General features: G+C 39.7%; 1 protein-coding gene across 3 annotated transcripts in view; it reads right to left on the minus strand.

Annotated features, from left to right (window-relative positions):
* Window positions 1-21,326, minus strand: part of WDR48 (WD repeat domain 48) — a 46,782-nt gene extending 25,456 nt beyond the window's left edge. Inside the window, exons 1-7 of one of the 3 annotated variants that reach the window (XM_011953287.1) lie at window positions 21,239-21,320; window positions 9,040-9,180; window positions 6,357-6,435; window positions 5,621-5,703; window positions 5,376-5,505; window positions 3,357-3,445; window positions 2,479-2,580 (exon numbers count right to left, since the gene is read on the minus strand). In XM_011953287.1, coding sequence (XP_011808677.1) covers window positions 2,479-2,580; window positions 3,357-3,445; window positions 5,376-5,505; window positions 5,621-5,703; window positions 6,357-6,435; window positions 9,040-9,180; window positions 21,239-21,286 — 672 coding nt within the window. In that variant the 5' untranslated portion in view covers window positions 21,287-21,320. Of the gene's footprint in view, window positions 1-2,478; window positions 2,581-3,356; window positions 3,446-5,375; window positions 5,506-5,620; window positions 5,704-6,356; window positions 6,436-9,039; window positions 9,181-21,238 lie in introns of all 3 variants that reach the window. The other 2 variants (XM_011953288.1, XM_011953289.1) reach the window with 2 other exon arrangements.
* Window positions 21,327-21,785: the final 459 nt, after the last annotated feature.

The raw sequence follows: 21,785 nt of genomic DNA on the forward strand, positions 1-21,785 counted from the left end.
ATAAACATAGATAAACATGAAGATGTTCATTATGAAGTAACTCCTAGGACAAGGACAGAATGTCCTTCAATGATTCTGCTAAATCAGATTTAGTGGAATAGAGTCCGTAGCCCTAATCAGGTGCTCTTTGTTTCTGTCAATGAAGACAGGAAGTACTGAGGCCAAGTTGCTGCTGACCAACAGGAGTGTTCCTGGGATGGCCACTAACACACAATCTCAAGTACCAGCAGAGATCAGCCAAGTAGACAAGGTAAGTTGAGGCAATAAGTGGCCTGATGCTCTAAGACCCTCAGACCCATAAGCCAGGATCAGCAGACTTGTATTACCAAAAGAACCCTGTGAGTGACATACAAGGACATGACTGACTCGAATCAAGATGGCAGGCTGTCTCCAGCTCCTCAAGCAATTAACTGCCTGAGTAAAAGGAATAAAAAGATAGGTGGCTCTGCCCAATAATGTTAGCACCAATCAAAGCAACTGCAATGCTGACCTCTTTACAGGCAGAACTCCCTTAGGGAGAACCTCAAATAAATCTGGTAAATAAGAATCTTATTCTACAACAAAAGAATGAGGCAACGGGCAGATGTTCATGGGATTCATTGGCCTATAACATATATATCTTACTGCCAGTTCCTGACTTAACAAAGTCACCAGATACCCTATATTATAAGCTCACAGGGCAATTTAGCAGGATGCAATATAAACTTTGGCCCAGTAACTGATAACCACCTCTTCCATATTACAAGAATTCAAGAATCTGTAAGTAGAAATTTCTTTTTTCCACACCTCATTTTTCCAAATAAGTAATTATGGTTTTTTGTTGGTCAATTCATTAATCAGTAAGGTTTCTTTTTTCCTCACCTCTTTTTCCCAGATAAGCAGTTATTACGGTTTGTTGATCAATTCACTAACGTAAATATGCTAGGTTGTTGGTGGTAATTTTACATTTAGTCCATAGTTGCCAATAAGGAAAATGGATAGAAGAGAAACTAGATGAAGAATGATACCTATCAAGTATACACTCTAACAGGCAGTTTTTAAAGTAGAACCACAATATTGCCTCTGCTTACAATAAATGTAGCTGACTTCAAATGAAGTACATTTCTAACTGTACATGTGATATTTAAATCATCTTTTATAAAAGCACATTCATAATTGCATAGATAGGAAACAAGAGATGGAATAGACAGGTAGAGCTTTAGAAGGTCTGCCAGGCCCATAGCCCCCTTCTGGAAACCATGGAGATGATATGATCCAGCCCAATCCTGGCAAAGCTAACTAAAGACACATGGGCAACCATCTCAATTGCAGCCTTGCAGCTACACTGCAAAACAGTGAGGAGCTGACTGCACTGGGCTTCTTACACTCACATGAAAATGAGGTCACAAAGGAACCTGAGAGCTCTAGAAAATGCCCTGGCTTACAGTCAAGAAAGTACTTACTATTAACACATGTATATACACACAAACACACTCTCACCAACTATATATTATGATCCTCACTTTGCAGATAAGCAAATTAAGAACTAAAGTGAAATCTTATCCTCAAGGTCACACAGTACATCAAGATTCTTCACATTTCCAAAGACCTCTACAGGTATCTTTAAGTCTTTCTTTTCCTGGTTCTGAAAAATGATTTCCTACCTTAGACTAGTTTCCAAACCTTCTGTTCACTTCTGGAGGCAACGGTTTCTCTGATTAATCTCTAAAGCAATTTCTGTCTTAACTTCCACAGGAAAAGAAACCGATGGTGTTTCTCACCTCATCATCTTTCTACTAGCCCTTTTCTAACCCTATCACAATCAATTCCAGTTATCTCTCACTTATCACTGCACTCTGAAAAAAAATGGCTGAGGGAGTCAAGGGTACATGGTAGATGTATGTCATACCCACAAGATGATGGCTTTTGTTTTTTATTATCTACATTGATGAAATAGTATTTTCCACTGCTACAGAACAGAACTGTGATTATAATTCACAAATTACGAGGCCAACTGAGCTAATGTATAACATTACCAAAATGCTTTTCTTTGAAATGTTCACCCTGAGCATTATCTTAGAAAACTAAATTTATCAACTATATCTACATAGTCAACTGACAAAATGTGCCCCAAAGTCAGACCCACTGAGAAAATTTTCCACTTAATACATTGGCAAAAAGCATTTGATATCAAAGCTTCCTTTTGCTTTACACAGGTAACATTTTTAGTTATTTTAGCCTCTATGCACCATAAATGCATAAACTCATTTGCATTAGAATTATTCTAAGGAAATTCTTTGTTTGGTTTTTAAAAGTGATGCAAACAGAATAGTTTTTAAATGTAGCTTATATGTGCAATTTAGTATTTTAAAATTTTTTAATTAGACCACAATTGATAGTAAGTGTGGCTTTTGGTTCACATCAACCTATGCAATAGTATACAAAGTGCGGAAATTTCCAACAAGGCTATTAGATAAACACCCAAATGAAACTGCATACTTGCGTGCCATCTCTGTTTAACAGCAATGCTTTCACATTATCCGTGTGCCCTTTAAGCTTCATTAGTTTTGCACATGTTCTTGGATCCCATACCCTTAACACCTGTGAATTTTAATAGAATATTACACAAACTAAATATATCAGTATCAAATTTAAATAACAGACAACTCTCATCAGGCAAATGATAACCATTAAGTTCTGAGAAGGCAATACTGCTTCTGCCAATGGACGCTGTCTAAGCCTCCCAACTTCACGGAATTGGATCTTTCAAACATCAAAAATGCACAGCCTCTTTAACTTGTCACTATACACACAACAGTTATAGTTTTACCTATTCAAATAAAACCTTTTGTTTAGCACCCACTAGGCAAAACCACTGTCTATATATTTAGTAATTACATAGATTAAATTATTTTTGTTTCTTTATTTTCTAATGTTCAAAACACCCTTTAAGCTCCCCCTGATCCAGGCACAGGGGCTCTCACGCCTGTAATCTCAGCACTCTGCAAGGCTGAGGCAGGTGAATTGCTTGCATTAAGGAATTGGAGACCAGCCTGGGCAACATGGCGAAACCCTGTCTCTATCAAAAATATACAAAAATTAGCCAGATGGGGCAAGGTGTGGCCTGATGAGCGTGACGGTGTGTGCCTGGGGTCCCAGCTACTCAGGAGGTTGAGGTGGAAGGATCGCTAAAGCCTCAGAAGTCCAGGATCATGATGCCACTGCACTCCAGCCTGGGTGACAGAGTGAGACCCAGTCTCTAAATAAATAAATATAAAGAAGCTAATCGTAAAATACCTGCTTAAATAATAGGAGACAAGGTATGTGAAGAATAATTTAAAAAAAAGAAAAAAAAGAAGAAATAAGCTCCTCCTCACCTTTTCAGTGGACCCTGATACAATGATTGTTCCCAGTTGATTCATGGCCAGGCTATAAATGGAATCTTTGTTTCCACTTAAAGAAGAAGCTATTGAGGATAAATGGAACCAAATGTTAACAAGATCATCAGCCATTTAGTAACTAGTCAGCAAAAACTTCAAGTTTAATTATTCAATTTAGAAAATCTTATCTTTATAAGTACTCTAAGTAAAAGAAATCTACCTATAATGGAGATAATTCTAAACAGTATTATTATCAAAATTTACATATTTTCTGGATTTGAATATGCACAAATGCTCAATAAATATCTGATAAATTGCAGTGCCACTGAAAAGCTATCCACTTAAATGACATATGTTTAAAGCAAAAAATGTGCCATAAATACGAAAAAAAGTTCAATTTCAGTTTTTTTCAAACACAAATCAAACCAAAAATACTGCTTCATACACCAAGACAAAAAACAAGGTAATACTTGATTCTAAAAAGAAAACAGTACAATGGAACTCTCATACATTACTTATGTGAAGTATGTGGTACAACCTTTCAGGAAGGAATTCAGATAATATATAGCAAAAATTATGTTCATGTTCTCAGTATCACTGAAGTGAAAAAAACTGCATGTGAAACTGTCTATATAGTATGATTCCAATTTTACAAACAAATATATTAAAAAGTTGGAGTAAATAAGTTAATACATGTAGTGTTTAGAAAAATGTCTACTTGTAGCAAGTACTCAATACATGTTAGCCATTATTAGTGTTATTTTTATTATTACGTATTAAAAAAAAAGTGTGATATCCTCTCTAAACAACTCTAAGCAAGATGTATCTATAGCAGAATCTGTATCCACTAAGCCTGGGCCCTGACCTTGTGACAATCTGCTTCTTTTTTTTGCTTTGTTCCCGCCCATTAGTGTCTCTTTGAGGCAGGCCTTACAGCCAGACTTAAAATCTAATGATGTATCATGACAGCCCCTAACAGGGACCAGCTGATGAATCAGAGATAATGTACAGGTGAAAAATCAAGAACAAGGGAAATAGAATGTTGAGACCTTCACATATTTCCTGGGAAACAAGGCAAAACAACAATCAAGAGATTATAAACACCAGTCTCCCAACTTGCCCTTCTTGGCACATACTATGCTATATTAGTAAAAGTGTATTGTCTATGTCAATGTGAACACTCCACAGAGTCATTATAAAATGGATCTATAATGTAGGGATCCAGAGAGTGCAGGCCCATGTCTTCAATGTAGACTTTCCAGGTCAGGACTCGCCAAAAATGTGCTCCTAATAGTCCCTTCTGAAACTTGGCCTGTAGGACTCTAGTAGGTTGGGCCAAGCATGAAGCTCAATTTCAAATCTAGACTTGTATGAGCCTGACTTGGTAGTCTGAGATCTCTTAGCTGATGAAGTATCCATGCTGTGAACATCTCTGGATTGCCTCTAGAAGCACTCTACCCTTCTGGCTCCTCTGGAATTGGCTCGATTTCTCAGGGCTGCTCTAAAAGGCAGAAAATTGGATAAACTGGCACTGGAAAACTTTTCTTTCTTTCTCTTGGGTACTTTTCATCTTGGCTATTAACTCAAAAGCTGTTAATATATATTAACACTTTAAAAAGTCAGAAAGCCGCCTACTTTGTCAGATAATCACCACCTCCTTCAATAATACCTGCTGAGTGTATGGATTTGGACCAGAGAATGCTGTGGGAGACACAAAGTAGTAAGACAGTCTTCTCTACCCTGTAGCGACTTACATTTTAGCTAGGGAGCTAAGGCATGCAGATGTACAAAAAATAACCAGGTTATACCTGGAGAAGTTACCATTTTCAGACTGCAGTGAGGAACTAGCTCCTTGTTGTTCAATCATACTCTTGGGGGCTAGAACGCTGTAGGTAGAAGCACTCTCAAAATATGAACCACTGTCTTGATGCAAACCTATCAAAAATGTTTTATAAACCATTCTTTATTTATGTTAACTTGGATCACTTTCAAAGAAGTTTCTTTTAAACACCTTACTTGTGACAGTGTTATTTGAGGCAGTCAGTGCTGTTAGAGTATTCACATCCCAAAGGAATATTTGTCTGTCCAATCCAGCGGATGCTACTAGTTCTTTATCCTTGGCATATGCTAAGGCCTTTACGTAATCCTGTAAATAGAACAGACATACTATGATCTTTCTGTAGATCAGTAATCAAATAAGCCACACAAAGTACTGAGATCCCAATATTACAGTAAAGACACTGAGAACTGTATTGTTTTACCTTATGTGTCCTTAATGTTGACATGCAAAATCCCTTATGTGCATTCCATACTTTTACTGTCGTGTCAGAAGAAGCAGATATCACTAGAAGAAGCAAAGAATTAACAAACTCCTTAGTAGTATGACTTACAACTTTGAAAACTTATCTTACAACAATGTAACATTATTTCAAACTAACCTGTTCTCCCTCTCACACACACAAACACACCTAAAAGCTCTTTCTAGAACCTACTGTATACTGCTTCAATTTTTTAAAATCTCAAGACACATGTTCAAAGAAAAAAATATATTTTTAAAACAAGCAGTGCAAACATTTTTAATCTTCCAGTTGAAGGCTCAACTAATGTGATTGAGAAAAATTCCTGTAGCTCAGACTGCAAAACCAAGGCATGGATCTCACCAAAACAAGAACAAAAAGAGGTATTAATAAAGCTAAAAGAAGAATACATGAATCTATATACAGTTCAAATCAAGGCAAAACTACCCTTTGGTGTTCAGAAGACAGAAGAGCAGTTACCTTGGGGCAAGGGTGAATAACTGAAAGGGTGGCAAAGGGTGGCACAAGGAGGCTTCTAGTAATATTCTGTTTCTTGATTTGGGTATTCACTTTCTAAAATTGTGTTGAACTGCAATCTCGAACTGTATGTACTTTTCTGTATGTATATTTCAATAAAAAAGCTTATATAAAAAATGAAAAATATATCAGAAGCCCAATAATAATCTGAAGAAATACTTACATGTTTTCCCATTACAACAGAGTACAATGTCGTTTACCCAATCCGTATGGTGTTCCATAGATGCTATATATGGATCTTGCTGAAATTAAAAGAAAAATCATAAGAGTTTATATGAGAGAATGAAATATATTACGAATGATAGATATGGTTAAATTCTTCAATTAATGTGACACACTGCTCTAGGCATTAAAACTAACACCTGAATTCTGAGTAGAATCTCACCAAATAGGTGATGCCTCCAGATAACAGATGTAAACAGTTTTGTTTCAGGATAGTTTTACTCTTACTGAAAGCTTAGGTTTCCAGGATAAATACTTCCTTTTTTTTTTTTTTTTGCCTTGTGAAAGTGAAGGCAACAAGCTCTGGACTAAGCACTGTGTGTGACATAAAACCCTCTAAAAAGGGTTCACTAGAAAGGACAGGGCTTGCAGGAATCTGTAGGCTGTGGGGATTTGAATGAGTGGTGGTGAAGGTTCAACAGCAGACAGCAGGGGCGGCAATGAGTCTGATGAGTGTGGTAAGGAGCCTGGTCTGAATGCAGAGGGAGATAAACACTTCTGCTTTCAGCTTCCTACTGTTGGGTTCACCTTCTGAATTAAATGTTTTCCTCATGGCACCTATAGTCCTTCAGAGACAAAATGAAACCCAATGGCTGAGAAAGGACAACCCATGTCACCATTTCAATTAGGTAATTCAAGATTCTACTTCTCTTACCTGGCTTAATAATCGGCAGAGGACTTTTAAAGAACAGTATTTAGTTACATCCTACACCTAAAACAGGCAAGTTTGAGACACTTTATGGGCAAACAGAACAGCTCTGTACAAGTCTGTTTGACAAATAATGCTATTCAATCTTGTCATAAAAGGAAGACCAGAAAAAAGATGTTTGGGGCAGGACAGGCAGATTTCCAGATTCTTCAGGTTAGTTCTTATGGGTGTTTTTCTTAATTTGTTTGAAATACTGTGAATTCTCAGAAAGGAGACATCCCAATTCAAATATAAGTACCAAAAAGCATTTCAAAGCCAAACATAGTTTTCTTACTTTTCACGCTTTTGACATTTGGCCACCACTGCTTCCAGTGGCTAAAGAATTCAAAGCCTGCCAGACTGAAGTTCTACACGCATAAAGTAGTGGTTCTTTTTCTGAACTGAGTATCAGATTTGTAAAACTTGCTAAAAAGACACAAACTTTTTAAAAATACAAGGCCTAGCACTAGGGTTTTCAAGTTGGGTTGGGTGCTAATTCTCTGTCACTTACTAGCCACTTAACCATGGGTTCCTCTGAGCCTATTTTCCCACCTATGAAAATGGATCTGGCTGAGCGCAGTGGCTCACACCCACAATCCCAGCACCTTGGGAGACAGAGGCAGGTGGATCCCTTGAGCCTAGGAGTTCAAGACCAGCCTGACCAATATGGTGAAACCCTGTTTCTACTAAAATTATAAAGTAGCCAGACATGGTGGCATGTGCCTGTAGTTCCAGCTACTCGGGAGGCTGAGGTAGGAAAATTGCTTGAACCCAGAAGGCAGAGGTTGCAGTGAGCCAAGATCGTGCCACTGCACTCCAGCCTGGGTGACAGACGAGATTCCGTCTCAAAAAAAAAAAAATAGAAAGAAAGAAAATGGATCCTAATAGATACTTGGAGGGACATTGAAAATTAAACTCACTTTGGATATGAAAATGCAAAGAGCATCTGGCACATACTTAGAAGATCAATAAAGGCTCTTCTATTCTTCCCTCTTTCTTCTTTTCTAAGTCATTCACAATATAAGTGTTCTAACAAAATACTAAAAGGGCTCCTTCCCATTTGCCTGGGGATTTATCTTTATATATATTTAAATCCTGTTCCCTGCTTAAGAAAGGGAAACCTTTGAAGGGCAGCAAGTTGTCTTCATAGTTTTAACACCAATTTTATATTACCTTTATTTATTTGGGACAAGGGCTGTTGCCTAAGCTGGAACGCAGTGGTGTGATCGTGGCTCACTGCAGCCTCAACCTCCCATACTCAATCAAGTGATCCTCCCACCTCAGCTTCCTGAGCAGCTGGAACTACAGGTGTGTGCCACCATGCCCAGCTAATTTTTAAATTTTTTTGGCAGAGACGGGGTATTGTCACATTGCCCAGGCTGGTCTTCAACTCCTGGACTCAAGGAATCCTTTCACCTTGGCCTCCCAAATTGTTGGGATTACAGGCGTGAGCCACCGTGCCCAGCCTAACCTTGTATTATCTAATTAGGCCCTGTGGGGTTTGTGAGGACCCTAATTACTTTTAAATGAGGAAAATAAAATATTTTTAAGATTAATTATAAATGCAAAAGAATATTCAATCTTTTTTTAGTAAGGTTACCAGGAGGTTTTTGGGGAACATATTTAAAGCAGAAAAATTAATTGTTGAAAGTAATCCCCCTACTAGCCAAATCACTTTGTTCCTTTGTGGCAAAGAACTCTTAAGGCAAACTTAGTTTAGGGAGTCCTTATCTTAGCTAAAACACTTCTGAAACTTTCCTAGGTATGGTTTTTCTTAGAGACTTACAGAATTCTGGTTGCGATGTATTTATAGAGTGTACCTAATAACTCAGTATTCAGAGAGATTAAATCTGAAACTGTGAAAGAGGTGTCGTATTACACAGTGAAAGCCATTTGCACAAAATTTGCTGGGTACAGATTTTAATCCCTGCATTACCTTGTGCTGATTGACACTCCATATTCTTATGATAGAGTCTCGACCGGCTGTGAAAAGTCTATTTAGTGCTGGATCCAGCTGCAGGGCATTGACTCCATTTCGGTTGTACTTCTCTACTTCATCTCGAATAACATAGGAAACCTGACAAATATGTCAACATATGCTTTTTATAAAGTTAGAAGCCATGCAGTAATAAAATATAGTCTACTAGTGGCCAATCTGAAACAGAAAATCCCATGTTTTCCAATATGTACTTTTTCAATCCAATACAAATTTAATTTTAATTTTATTCCTTAAAGACTAAAGGGCTGAAGAGAAGGATGCTATCAAAGATAGCCTAGTCCAAGATGAGTAAGTTGCTAAACTACTGCAACTGCTTCCTAACTGGACTCCTTTCCTACTCTTTAACGCATTTTTCACAAAGCAGCTAGAGTAATTATTTAAAAATGTATCTTAACTCTGCTCAAAAACCTCCAGTTGCTGACTACTAGACTCATGATTGGGTGTAAATCCTTAACATAGTTTCAAGTGCCCTGTTTGTCTTTCTGGCCACTCATCTGTGCTCCAGGTTCTGGTGCACATTGTGCCGCCAGACCATCACACATGCCCGTCCTCTCTGTTTGGAAGCTCTTCCTCCCACCTGTCTGGCTAACTCTTGTTGCAGCCTTCAGGTTTCCATTTAAACAATACTTCCTTTAGAAGGCCTTCCCCGACTTGGCAGGCAAAAGGAGGTTTTGAGCTCCTATCACATACTAATAACCTTTTTCTTCAGGGCATTTTTCTCTACTTTGTTACTGTTGGTGACCTCTGCCTGTTCCTTGTGAAAACAGAGGATCAACTGAAAACAATTACCCCTAAGAAAAAGTCAATAAGCTGGCTGGCAGCCAGAAGTAAAACTTTCTAATGTAATGAAATCACCAGTTAAAAATTAACTCAAGATGGATTAAAGACTTAAACGTTAAGACTTAAAATCATAAAAATCCTAGAAGAAAACCTAGGCAATACCATTCAGGACATAGGCACGGGCAAGGACTTCATCACTAAAACACCAAAGTCAATCACAATAAAAGCCCAAATTGACAAACGGGATCTAATTAAACTAAAGAGCTTTTGCACAGCAAAAGAAACTACCATCAGAGTGAATAGGCAACCTACAGAATGGGAGAAAACTTTTGCAATCTACCCATCTGACAAAGGGCTAATATCCAGAATCTACAAAGAACTTAAACAAATGTACAAGAAAAAAAAAAAAAACCATCAAAAAGTGGGCAAAGGATATGAACAGACACTTCTCAAAAGAAGACATTTATGCAGCTAACAGACACATGAAAAAATACTCATCATCACTGGTCATCAGAGAAATGCAAATCAAAACCACAATAAGATACCATCTTATGACAGTTAAGAGTGGCAATCATTAAAAAGTCAGGAAACAACAGATGCTGGAGAGGATGTGGAGAAATAGGAACGCTTTTACACTGTTGGTGGGAGTGTAAAGTAGTTCAACCACTGTGGAAGACAGTGTGGTGATTCCTCAAGGATCTAGAACCAGAAATACCATTTGACTCAGTGATCCCACTACTGGGTATATACCCAAAGGATTATAAATCATTCTACTATAAAGACACATGCACATATATGTTTATTGCAGCACTATTCACAATAGCACTTGGAACCAACCCAAATGTCCATCAATGATAGACTGAATTAAGAAAATGTGGCACATATACACCATGGAACACTATGCAGCCATAAAAAAGGAGGAGTTCATGTCCCTTGCAGGGACATGGATGAAGCTGGAAACCATCATTCTCAGCAAACTATCACAAGGACAGAAAACCAAACACCACATCTTCTCACTCCTAAGTGGGAGTTGAACAATGAGAACACACGGACACAGGGCAGGGAACATCACACACCGGGGCATGTCGGGGTGTGGGAAGGGTTGGGGGAGGGATAGCATTAGGAGAAATACCTAATGTAAATGACGAGTTGATGGGTGCAACAAACCAACACAGCACATATATACCTATGTAACAAACCTGCATGTTGTGCACATGTACCCTAGAACTTAAAGTATAATAATAAAAAAATTATCTAAAGTAACTATAGTGATTCCTTTAGGAACAATTATATTCTTTCTCCACATCTTAAACCAAAAATGAACTTTTCTATGAATTTCAGTCTTTAGACTGAAATTTAATAACCATAAAAATAATTTTTGTATTTATTTTTTGAGAGAATCTCGTTCTGTCACCCAGGCTGGAGTGCAGTGGCCCGATCTTAGCTTACTACATCCTTTACCTCCCGGGTTCAAGCAATGCCTCAGCCTCCTGAGTAGCTGGGATTACAGGCATGTGCCACCGTGCCCAGCTGATTTTTACATTTTTAGTAGAGACAGCGGTTTCACCATGTTGGCCAGGCTGGTCTTCAACTCCTGTCCTCAAGTGGTCCACCTGCCTCAGCCTCCCAAAGTGCTGGGATTACAGGTGTGAGCCACTGCACCTGGCCAGCATAAAAATAATTTTTGAAAGACAGGTGAATAATTACATAGTCCCTTGGCAAAGAAAACTCTTCCAACATGCCAAGAAAGATGTTAATCTTTACGAAGGAAAAGAACAATGGTGATCTGGCCAAATGCAAGTCAAAACCTTTTCTGTGTACAAGAATGTTCACAGCATTGTGCCATTCACAATAATGCCACAAAAGTAGAAACAACCCAAATATCCATCAACTGACAAAACAAACAACCCAAATATCCATCAACTGACAAAACAAAACAAAACTGACAAAACAAAATATATACACACACATATACACATATATATACACAGATATATATACACACATATATATATACTGTACTGACACATGCTATAACATGGATGAACCTTGAAAATATGCTAAGTGAAAGAAGCCACATATTTTACAACAGGCCACATATTTTATAACTCTATATATAATGTCTAGGATAGACAAATCCACAGAGAAAGTAGATTAGTAATTGCCAGGGGATTGAAGGAGGAAAAACTAAAAAATGGGGAGTGATTGCTAATGAACGTAGAGTAATTAAACATTCTGGAGTTAAGTGACCAATAAACAAGTTTCTGAATATACAAAAAAAGTCACTGAACTGTACATTTTGAAAGGGTGCACTTTATGGTATGTGAATTTTATCACAATGTTATTTTCTTAAACCTTCTGAATGTCAAAAAGTAACATGAGCAAGACTAAGAGAATAATGAAATAAATATGAAAGAAAGTTTACTCTTAACAAGATTCCTTATAAAATAAGAAAAAGTAAAATTTTCTAACAGAAAGAGGAACAAAGTTACAAAAAGGAACTTTTAAAAAAAGAAATGGCCAAAAACCACATAAATAATCAAAGACATAATTAACATGAGATTATTTTACCTATAATACAGGAAAATTTTAAAAATAACTGCCATTTTTGTTTCCCCTGAGGATAAATAAACACTTTCTGACAAAAGTTTTAAACTCTTTGAAATGTTCTTTAAAATTCAATTTCCAGAAATTTGTCCTTTAAAAAGGGCCAGGGCTGCAGACACAAATCGCTACAAGGATGTTGTTTTAACCCAGTCTTTTGGATGCAATTAACTGTAACTGAGATCTACTCAAATCAGCTTTCTTTGTGTTTGTTTGTTTGTATTTTAAAGGAGACTTCAACACAAGGATACAAGATATCTTAACAGAGCTCCCAAGTAGCTGAGATTATAGGCACCTGCTACGGTGCCCCGCTAATTTTTGTGTTTTCTGTAGAGACAGGGTTTCGCCATCTTGGCCAGGCTGGTCTTGACCTCCTGACCTTGTGATCCACCCACATTGGCCTCCTAAAGTGCTAGGATTACAAGTGTGAGCTACCATGCCCAGCCACATTCATACTTTTTGGTGTATCTTCTCCATTAGAATAATAGCTCCAAGAAGGCAAGAGACTTGTCTGCCTTGTTTCTTCCACCACTGTGCCCCCATTATAGTGTCTGGCATATAAAAGACATAAGTATCATTGCATGAATTGGCTTTCCAAAGCCACTAGGCACCAAGCTAGTTTCAATGTCAACTTCAGTCTCTCTCAATCTCTCTTTCTCTGGGGTCCCAGGGCTGCTTACCTAGCTCACATTTCCTTTAACTGAGACTACAGCATATCTAAATCTTAATATCCAGACTTCTGGGAGATTATCTGACTGATTAAGGCAAGAGTGAAAGGAGAACCTGAATGTCAGAATTCTCATTCTAGGTGGAAAGTAATTACTGTCAAAACCAGTCTGGGCCAACCTCTTCAGTGGTATTTCCTAAAGATGTGTGCTTTAAAACGTAAAAGAATTAGAAGTATCCTAGTTGGATAAATTCTAGCACGCACAACTGTAAAACACAATACTATTCAATCACTTAAAATGTTGATGTAGGCCAGCTGTGGTGGCTCATACCTGTAATCTCTGTGCTTTAGGAGGCTGAAGTGGGAGGACTGCTTGAGCCCAGGAGCTTGAGGTTGCAGTGAGCTATGATGGCACCATTGTACTACAGCCTGGGCAACAGTATGAGACCCCTGTCTCTAAAGAATAAGAAAGAGTTGATGGAGGTCTAGACTAATAAACATGGGAGGAAAGCCATGATATATTTTTAGTGAAATATGTGTGGTCCAACACAGCAATGTACAATAGTCATTATTATAAAAATATTTTGGCCGGGCGTGGTGGCTCAAGCCTGTAATCCCAGCACTTTGGGAGGCCAAGACAGGCGGATCACGAGGTCAGGAGATCGAGACCATCCTGGCTAACACGGTGAAATCCCGTCTCTACTAAAAAATACAAAAAAAAAACAAAAAAACAAAAAAACTAGCCGGGCGAGGTGGCGGGCGCCTGTAGTCCCAGCTGCTGGGGAGGCTGAGCCAGGAGAATGGCGTAAACCCAGGAGGCAGACTTTGCAGTGAGCTGAGATCCGGCCACTGCACTCCAGCCTGGGCGACAGAGCCAGACTCCGTCTCAAAAAAAAAAAAAAAAAAAAGTTTCAAAATATTAAATATTTCAGAATACACAAGTTTTGAAGACTATACATATATAAAAATAACCAGGGGCCAGGTGCAGTGGCTCACGCCTGTAATCCCAGCTTTGGGAGGCCAAGGCGGGCAGATCACAAGGTCAGAAGATTGAGACCATTCTGGCCAACATGGTGAAACCCTGTCTCTATTAAAAATACAAAAATTAGATGGGTGTGGTGGCGCGCACCTGTAGTCTCAGCTACTCAGGAGGCTGAGGCAGAAGAATTGCTTGAACCCAGGAGGCAGAGGTTGCAGTGAGCCGAGATGGTGCCACTGCACTCCAGCCTGAAGACAGAGTGAGACAATGTCTCAATAATAAGTAAATAAATAAATAAAATAACCAGCAGTTATTTCTGAATGATGGGATTATGGTGATTTTCCACTCATTCATGTCTCTTTTATGAGGTCTGAATGTTTTACAAATAACATATATTACTTAGTTTTTAAAATTTGATCATTTGTTATCCAAGTAATTCTTGCCTGTATTTAGAAAATCAAATAGTAATGACTGTAATGAAAAACAGTCTCTCTACTGTCTGGATAAGACTCCCACAGCTAGTCTTCATCCCTAAAGGTAACTAATTGCAACTCAGTTGTTGCTACTGGATAGTTAACTGCATTTCTCTAAATATTGTGCTTATCTTTATAACTTTTTGGCTCATCCATTTTAGACATTATCAATTTACTCATGCTACTGTAGATTAGGATGTAGCTCTGGAACTACCCTCAATATCTCCTCCCTCTACTCTTCTAATATAGATATATCCCTATTTTTAATGGAACAATCAGTGCTATATTGTTGTGACTGAAAGGCTATCTACTAAGTACTATATTATGAATACACTTCCTTCCTCAAAGATCTTTTTGTTTTCCCTAGAGTTTTAATCTTTCCTTCTTCAATGGTTTTCTTCACTTTAATTTTCTTTAATTGTTGTGCCACAGAACTCACCCCCACCCCTTTATTTTCTCAGAAGGCTTCCCCCTCCAAACCTTCCTTCTTCTCACTACAATCTAGGCTGATTGCCCTCTAGATCTGCTGGCACAGCTGTCACCTTTGGTGTTTTCCTTTACTGCTTTTCTGGGTTACAGCCATTGTTTCTTGAATTCTAATGCCTCCTTCTTTCTTTGTTCACTCCACAGTTTTGCTGAAGTACATCCCCAATACCTTAAGAAAGTAATATAAGAAAAGGCACACGGGTGGCAACTTAGTCCCTGCGTGCCTGAAAAGGTCTTTCCTCCACATTTACACTTCATTTAGCAATTCTCTCAGCTCTTGAAAGCATTGCTGTAAGTTCCTCTAGCATCCAATGTTGCCACTGATTTCAATGCCATTCTGTTTCATACAGCTTTAAAGGGATCCTATTTTCATTCTTTCCTCCACTCCCTCATCACCTCCTTCCCTAAGCTTTTAGGATCTTTTCTTTTTCCTCGGTGTTGTGACATTTCCTTGTTTGTTTTTTCTATCATGAGTTTTGCTGTGCATTTAGAAAGCCCTTTCAATCTAGAAATTTGTGGCACTTAAGCTCTGGGAAATTTTCTTGTATCCATTATTAATAATCATCTGTTTTGCTTTTTCTTGAACTCAAATGAGTCAGATACTGGAACTTTCAAACTGATCCTTCATCTTATGCATTCTGTATTATCTATCTTTGTCTTTTTGTTTATTTTTGTAACACTTCCTTTACTATTTTATAACTCTGGAGGTTTTTTCAAAGCAAATTATAGTATGGTGGAAAAAAATCAAAGCAATATCTTCAATAAGGAAATGGCTAAATTATGGTACATCCATTCTGTGTGGTCATCAAAGAATGAAAACTATATACACTGATATGTTTCAAGATATGTCACCTTAAAAACTTGGTACCGCATCCATTAAAGTACAGAGAGAAAATTTAAAATGTCTGGCTATAGAAAAATAGAAGAAAATGGATTTAATTCTTTCAACGAATATTGACTAGGCACCCACTTGTTGCCAGGCACTATTCTAAATGCTGAGGATGTGGTAGTCAGCACGAAAGTCCTCTTGGTATTTAGCTGGGGAAAGAGCGTAACTAGAAGTGACAGCAAGTTAAGTGAAGTATTTTTTTTTCCCCAAGATACAGGCCAGCTTTTTCAGGCAGAAGAGATGGGAGTAAAAGAAAGATAAAAGTAGACGGTACTAGAGACAGAAGCAATAACTGAGTGTACAAAGTCATGGGAGAACTTCATTTAGATAGTCAAGAGTATAAGCTAAGGCAGAGAAGATGAAGATGCATATCCAAATATCTTGATTTGCTTTAAAAAATGGGAGCAGGGTATTATAGGAGTTTTGCAAAGGAATGGGAAGTCTGGCCTTCAGTAGAAAATACGCATTTTGAAAGAGTCAATCAAAGGGACTCTAACAGGGAGAAAAATAACAGAATAGTTCCCAGTGCAAGTATCCAGTTAAGTTACAGTGGAACATTTGCAGCTGGCTCAGTAAGCATTGTTTAATTTCTCCAACCATTATCTGGGACCACAAACAAACAAACAAAAAATAGTGAGGATAATCCACTGTACTTCATGTGATCTGTTTCTGCCTTTCACACTTAAATAATCCTAGAGTCACTGGTAGTGTGCCAGAGGGGAGACACAATCAAGAGATAAACATCTTTCCTTGTTCATCATTTTATTTGAAAGTAATCACATTGATTTTCTATTACCGACGTAACAAATTACCACAAATTTAGTGGCTTTTAAATAACCCCATTTATTATTTCAATTATGAAGGTCAGAAGTCCAAACGGCTGAAATGAGTCCCCTGCATAAGATCTCACAAGGCCAAAACTGACAAGGGTCAGCAGATCTGTGTTCCTTACTCGAGGCTCTAGAAAGAGTCTGCTTCCAGGCTCATTTAGGTTGCTGGTCAAATTCAGTTTCTTGCGGTTGTAGGCCCTGAGGTCTCTGTTTTGTTCCCTTGCTGACTGTCAGCCAAGGGCCCATCTTTGCTCCTAAAGGCTGCCTGCATTCCTTCTCATGCTTTCCAGTGGTCCTCTCCAGCAATAGAGGGTTGGGTCCTTCTTACAACTCAAATCTCTGTCACCACATCTCCCTGCTTCTGCCTCCAGCTAGAGAAAGGCCTCTGTTTTAAAGGGCTCATATGATTAGAATGATTAGAATGGGCCCACTAGGATAATCCCCTTATTTTCAAGTCTGTAACCTCATTACATTCACAAAATCCCCTTTATCATATGACATAATACATTTGCAAGGGATTAACATGTTACGTGATCATGTAACATAGCATGTAACATAGCATGTTACATGATCATGTAGCATATTTGCAAGGGATTAGAGCATGAACATTTTGGGGAGAGCTCACTCTGTCTACCAGAGTAACTAAGCCTTTCTAGCTTCTCCCCAAACACTATGAAGCAGTGAAGAAAGAGGCCATAACAGGAGGAAAAATGGAGGCAGAGAGAGCCAATCAATAGACTCAGGTTGTTGGAAAATCGTAACACTAAGGGACTGCCAAGGATGGAAACGACTTGCTTTGATATCTTGGTTACCAGAGAAAATACTGCATCATGTATCTGAATTCACATATTTGATTATGTTTCTGACAGTCACAAATCCATCCCTCTCCCCTCATATCTCCAGTTTTCTTAGAAGCTGAAGATGGTAGGACATGGACTCATTTAAAATTATATCGATAATTAATATGCAGTATGTTTGGACCCATCTCCACCGATTTTCTTTAAGTAATCATTTTATTTTCGAGGTGGAGTCTTGCTCTGTCCCCAGGCTGGAGTACGGTGGTACGATCTCCGCCAACTGCAACCTTCGCCTCCTGGGTTCAAACAATTCCCCTGCCTCAGTCTCCCGAGTAGCTGGGATTACAGGTAAGCACCACCATGCCAGCTAATTTTTGTATTTTTAATAGAGACGGGATTTCACCATATTGGCCAGGCTGGTCTCGAACTCCTGACCTCAACTGATCTGTCCACCTTAGCCTCCCAAAGTGCTAGGATTACAGGCGTGAGACACCACGCCCGGCATCCACTGATTATTTAGCAATATTTTAAGTCTCAATGGTTTGTCTTGGCCTACAACTTGACAAGGAGCTCAGGGCTACTATCTCTTGGTCTGAGACAGTCAGGAGACAAAGTATATTTTACTGCAAGTACCCATATATGCTTTTTCAAAAACGAGAAGTTTTCTTTTTGATGTATAAGAGCAAATACTGTGGTAAAAAGTTCAAAAATACAAAGTTGTGTATACTTCAAACTAAAAGATATCCCATGTCCTGTCTTATCTATAATCACACAATCTATTCCCAAAGGGATAATCACTGCTATTACCCTTACAGACTTTTAAAACGTGTATTTCCTTTGTGGAAATGGGAATATGCCATGTTGACCTGCTTTTCTGACTCTCTCTCTCTCTCTGAGGCCTCCCTGGAAGACGAGCAGATCCCAGCACCATACTTCCTGTAAAGCCTGTAGAACTGTGAGCCAATTATGCCTCTTTTCTTTATAAATGAGCCAGTCTCAGGTATTTCTTTATAGCAATTCAAGAATGGCTTCACACAACACCCTTGCATAAGTAGGGACAGATATATGCATATGCAAATCTGTAGAATGTATTTTTAGATAGGAATTCTGGGCTAAAGGGAATGTTTATTTAAAAATTTGACAAAGCAAGACACAAAACAGTGAATACTATGGCTCCATTTATAGCAAAAAAAATCACGTTAAGTCAGGTACACAAGCAGGAAGAGGTACAGAACAGTGGTTCTCAACCAGCAGCAATTTTGCCCTCGAGGGGACATTTGAAAACATCTGGAGACATTTTTAGTTGTCACAACTGGGGAGATGCTACCACATTTAGTTGGCAGAACCCAGGGATGATGCTAAAGAACCCTGTGATGCATAGGACAGCTCCCTCCCTCAGACACAGCCAAGAATTATCCAGACAAAAATTTCAAGAATGCTCAGGTTGATAAACTCTGGTCTAGGATTAAAACATGACATTGCCCACAGTAGCTTTCTCGGAAGCATGGAGGGCAACTCTAATCTATACTTTTGTTTGCTGGGCTTTTTACAATGAACATGCATTCGTTTAAATAACATCTCATAGACAATGATGGTTCAGATGAAATCAATCCCTGTGGCTTCTCAGGCTGCTTCTATACCTTGGGGACAAATTCTGAAAGCTCCCTGAATCTTCTCTTCAGCAGGTTAATCTTAGCTCTTTCAAAAGTTCTTCATAGGAAATAAAGTCAAGTCAGTTCACCAATCTGATTGCTACCTACGAAGAACACGGTCCTAAGTGCTGAACAGCAAACTCTAATTTTTTATTCTGACCAGTGAAAAGTGGAATTATCCATCACCTGTCTCATTCTACATGCACTGGCTCACATTCAGCCTATTAAAACATTGGTTTTCCAAACCTGCTGCAGTTAATTTACATTTTCTCCATCCCATACTAGTACAATTGCCTTGTAAGTCTTTTCAAAATGTATATACTTTATTGCATGCATTTTGGGAGTGGGTAGTCCTGGGAAGGAAGCAAGCAGGGAACACACTGAGTAATAGGATGTTTAAGTCTTAATGCAATAAACTGAAAGGCCTGATTACCCTTACTCCCCTGAGAAGTATACCACCATATAGTGTTACAGACTTACAACACAATCAGGTTACAATTTTGAGTTATATTTCCGTCCCGAGGAGACATTCTCACTACCTGCCTTGGATGCTGGTGATACTTAAATCCTATCACTAATGCACTGAAAAACTCACCTAATAGAGTGAGTTTAGACTCATTAATTTCACTCATTTCAACAAACATACAGTGAGTGCTTAAGACACTGTGCTGATCAATGAGATCAATAAAACCAAGATGTGAACTACTCAGAAGACTTTATAGCCTACCACTTTCTGCTGGGATTACCTTACTGAAGGACCCCTTTATGAAACTACCTTCATCTGACACTTGATTTCAACCTGCAGAACTCCATATAATGCTGTGTTTTATAAAGAAAGCCTAGGTGTAAACTATTCCTACAACCTTTCAATCCCTTTTCCCCTCTGGGGGCCACTCTAAGTGCTAGGTAAATGTTTAAAGAATAAATGCACCAAACTGCCACTACCACATACAATACACCTGCAGGCAAACACCTGTAAGAGGGCTTTTATTCCCTGCATCACGGAAAATATTAAATGGCAATAACTTTTTATTATTATTATTATACTTTAAGTTCTAGGATATATGTGCACAACGTGCAGGTTTGTTACATAGGTGTACGTGTGCTATGCTGTTTGCTGCACCCATCAGTCATTTACATTAGGTATTTCTCCTAATGCTATCCCTCCCCCAGACCCCCAGCCCCCGACAGGCCACGGTGTGTGATGTTCCCCGAAGTGGCAATAACTCTTAAGCGTAACCCCAAACAAAAGTGAATTCACAGAGGCATAAGGCACAAGACACACACGTTAAGATTAGACAACTCTTTACCACACGGACAATAAATTATACAAACAATAAAGAAAGATTCAGCGATTCACACTGAAGGTGAAGAAATGGTGAAGACGAACTTAAATTCCCAATTAAAATTATAATTTCCCCACGCACATTCTCGTGTCACTTCCACCTACCCAGGGTACAGCTCCAACATAAGAGAAGACTAGGGGCTCCCAAGTGCGGAATCCTCAGCAGAAACCCCGCAGGGCCGTTGGCGCTCCGCTGCCTCGCCACGCCCCCGCACAGGCCGCTCACTCCTCCAACGCCCACCCTCCCGGGAAACCCCTGGAGGCCTCCGCTCCGACGCAGCGAGGGCAGAGCGCTTCGAAGAAAGGCAGGGGAAGAGGGAGGCAAGTGGGCGGGGAACTAGCCTATCCCGACCCCTTAAGTCCATTCCTACAGAAAAGCGGCGACCAGCAATCCCTGGCTCAGAACGCCGCCCGCGAGGGTCCCGGGCCTGGGCCCCAGGGGCCAAGCAGGCCGACCCCCGGCCCCTTCCTCAAGCCGTTAGCGCCGCGGCCCCACCCCTCAAGGCCGGCCGCGCCCCGCCCTGTTCGCCCCATGCCGCTACCCCAGCCGGCCGTGGCCCCGGGCACCTTCTAGCTGGAGTGGGCCTGGAGCTGCCAGCCGCGTCCGGAAGGCCGAGGAACCGGGCTTCCATACCTGCACTTTCCTCCGCCCTGCTGTGTTCTGCCGGTGATGGGCCGCCATCTTGCATGTTGACACTCCAACGTCACTTCCGGAGGTGGCTCAGACCGGGCGGATGTTCCGCCCCTTTCCTTTGGGCCAAGGGTTAGTGGCGGGGCTGAAGGTAGACGGTGTGTGTTTCCTAGGTGGTGGTCATTGCTGTGTGGCCGGTAGCCGTGTGGTGAGGTAGATGCACCTAAAAAAAAAGCTATTGTGCAAGTATAATGCTGATGGGGAGAGAGCCACTTTTCAGGGCTGAGTGAGCAATCCAAATCCACTTCTATGTGGCCCTAGACCCTGGCTTGCGCTGTTTTCCAGGCCCTCCCGGAGAGGTCCAAGCGAAACGAAAGCACTGAAAGAATTAACAGTGCAAGACATGGCGCTGGACGATCTCCTAACCCTTCCTAGGCAAGCAGGGGAACCAAGTGATTTACTATTAAGTACCTAAAAATGCAGAGAATTGTATCTTGGCCTCAAAGGGGGAAGAATAGAAGTCCTTGCAAAGGAGGTTGCCTCCATCTTC

Source organism: Colobus angolensis, unplaced genomic scaffold (genome assembly GCF_000951035.1).
Source record: "Colobus angolensis palliatus isolate OR3802 unplaced genomic scaffold, Cang.pa_1.0 Scaffold36, whole genome shotgun sequence".
In the NCBI taxonomy this organism is placed as follows: Eukaryota; Metazoa; Chordata; class Mammalia; order Primates; family Cercopithecidae; genus Colobus; species Colobus angolensis.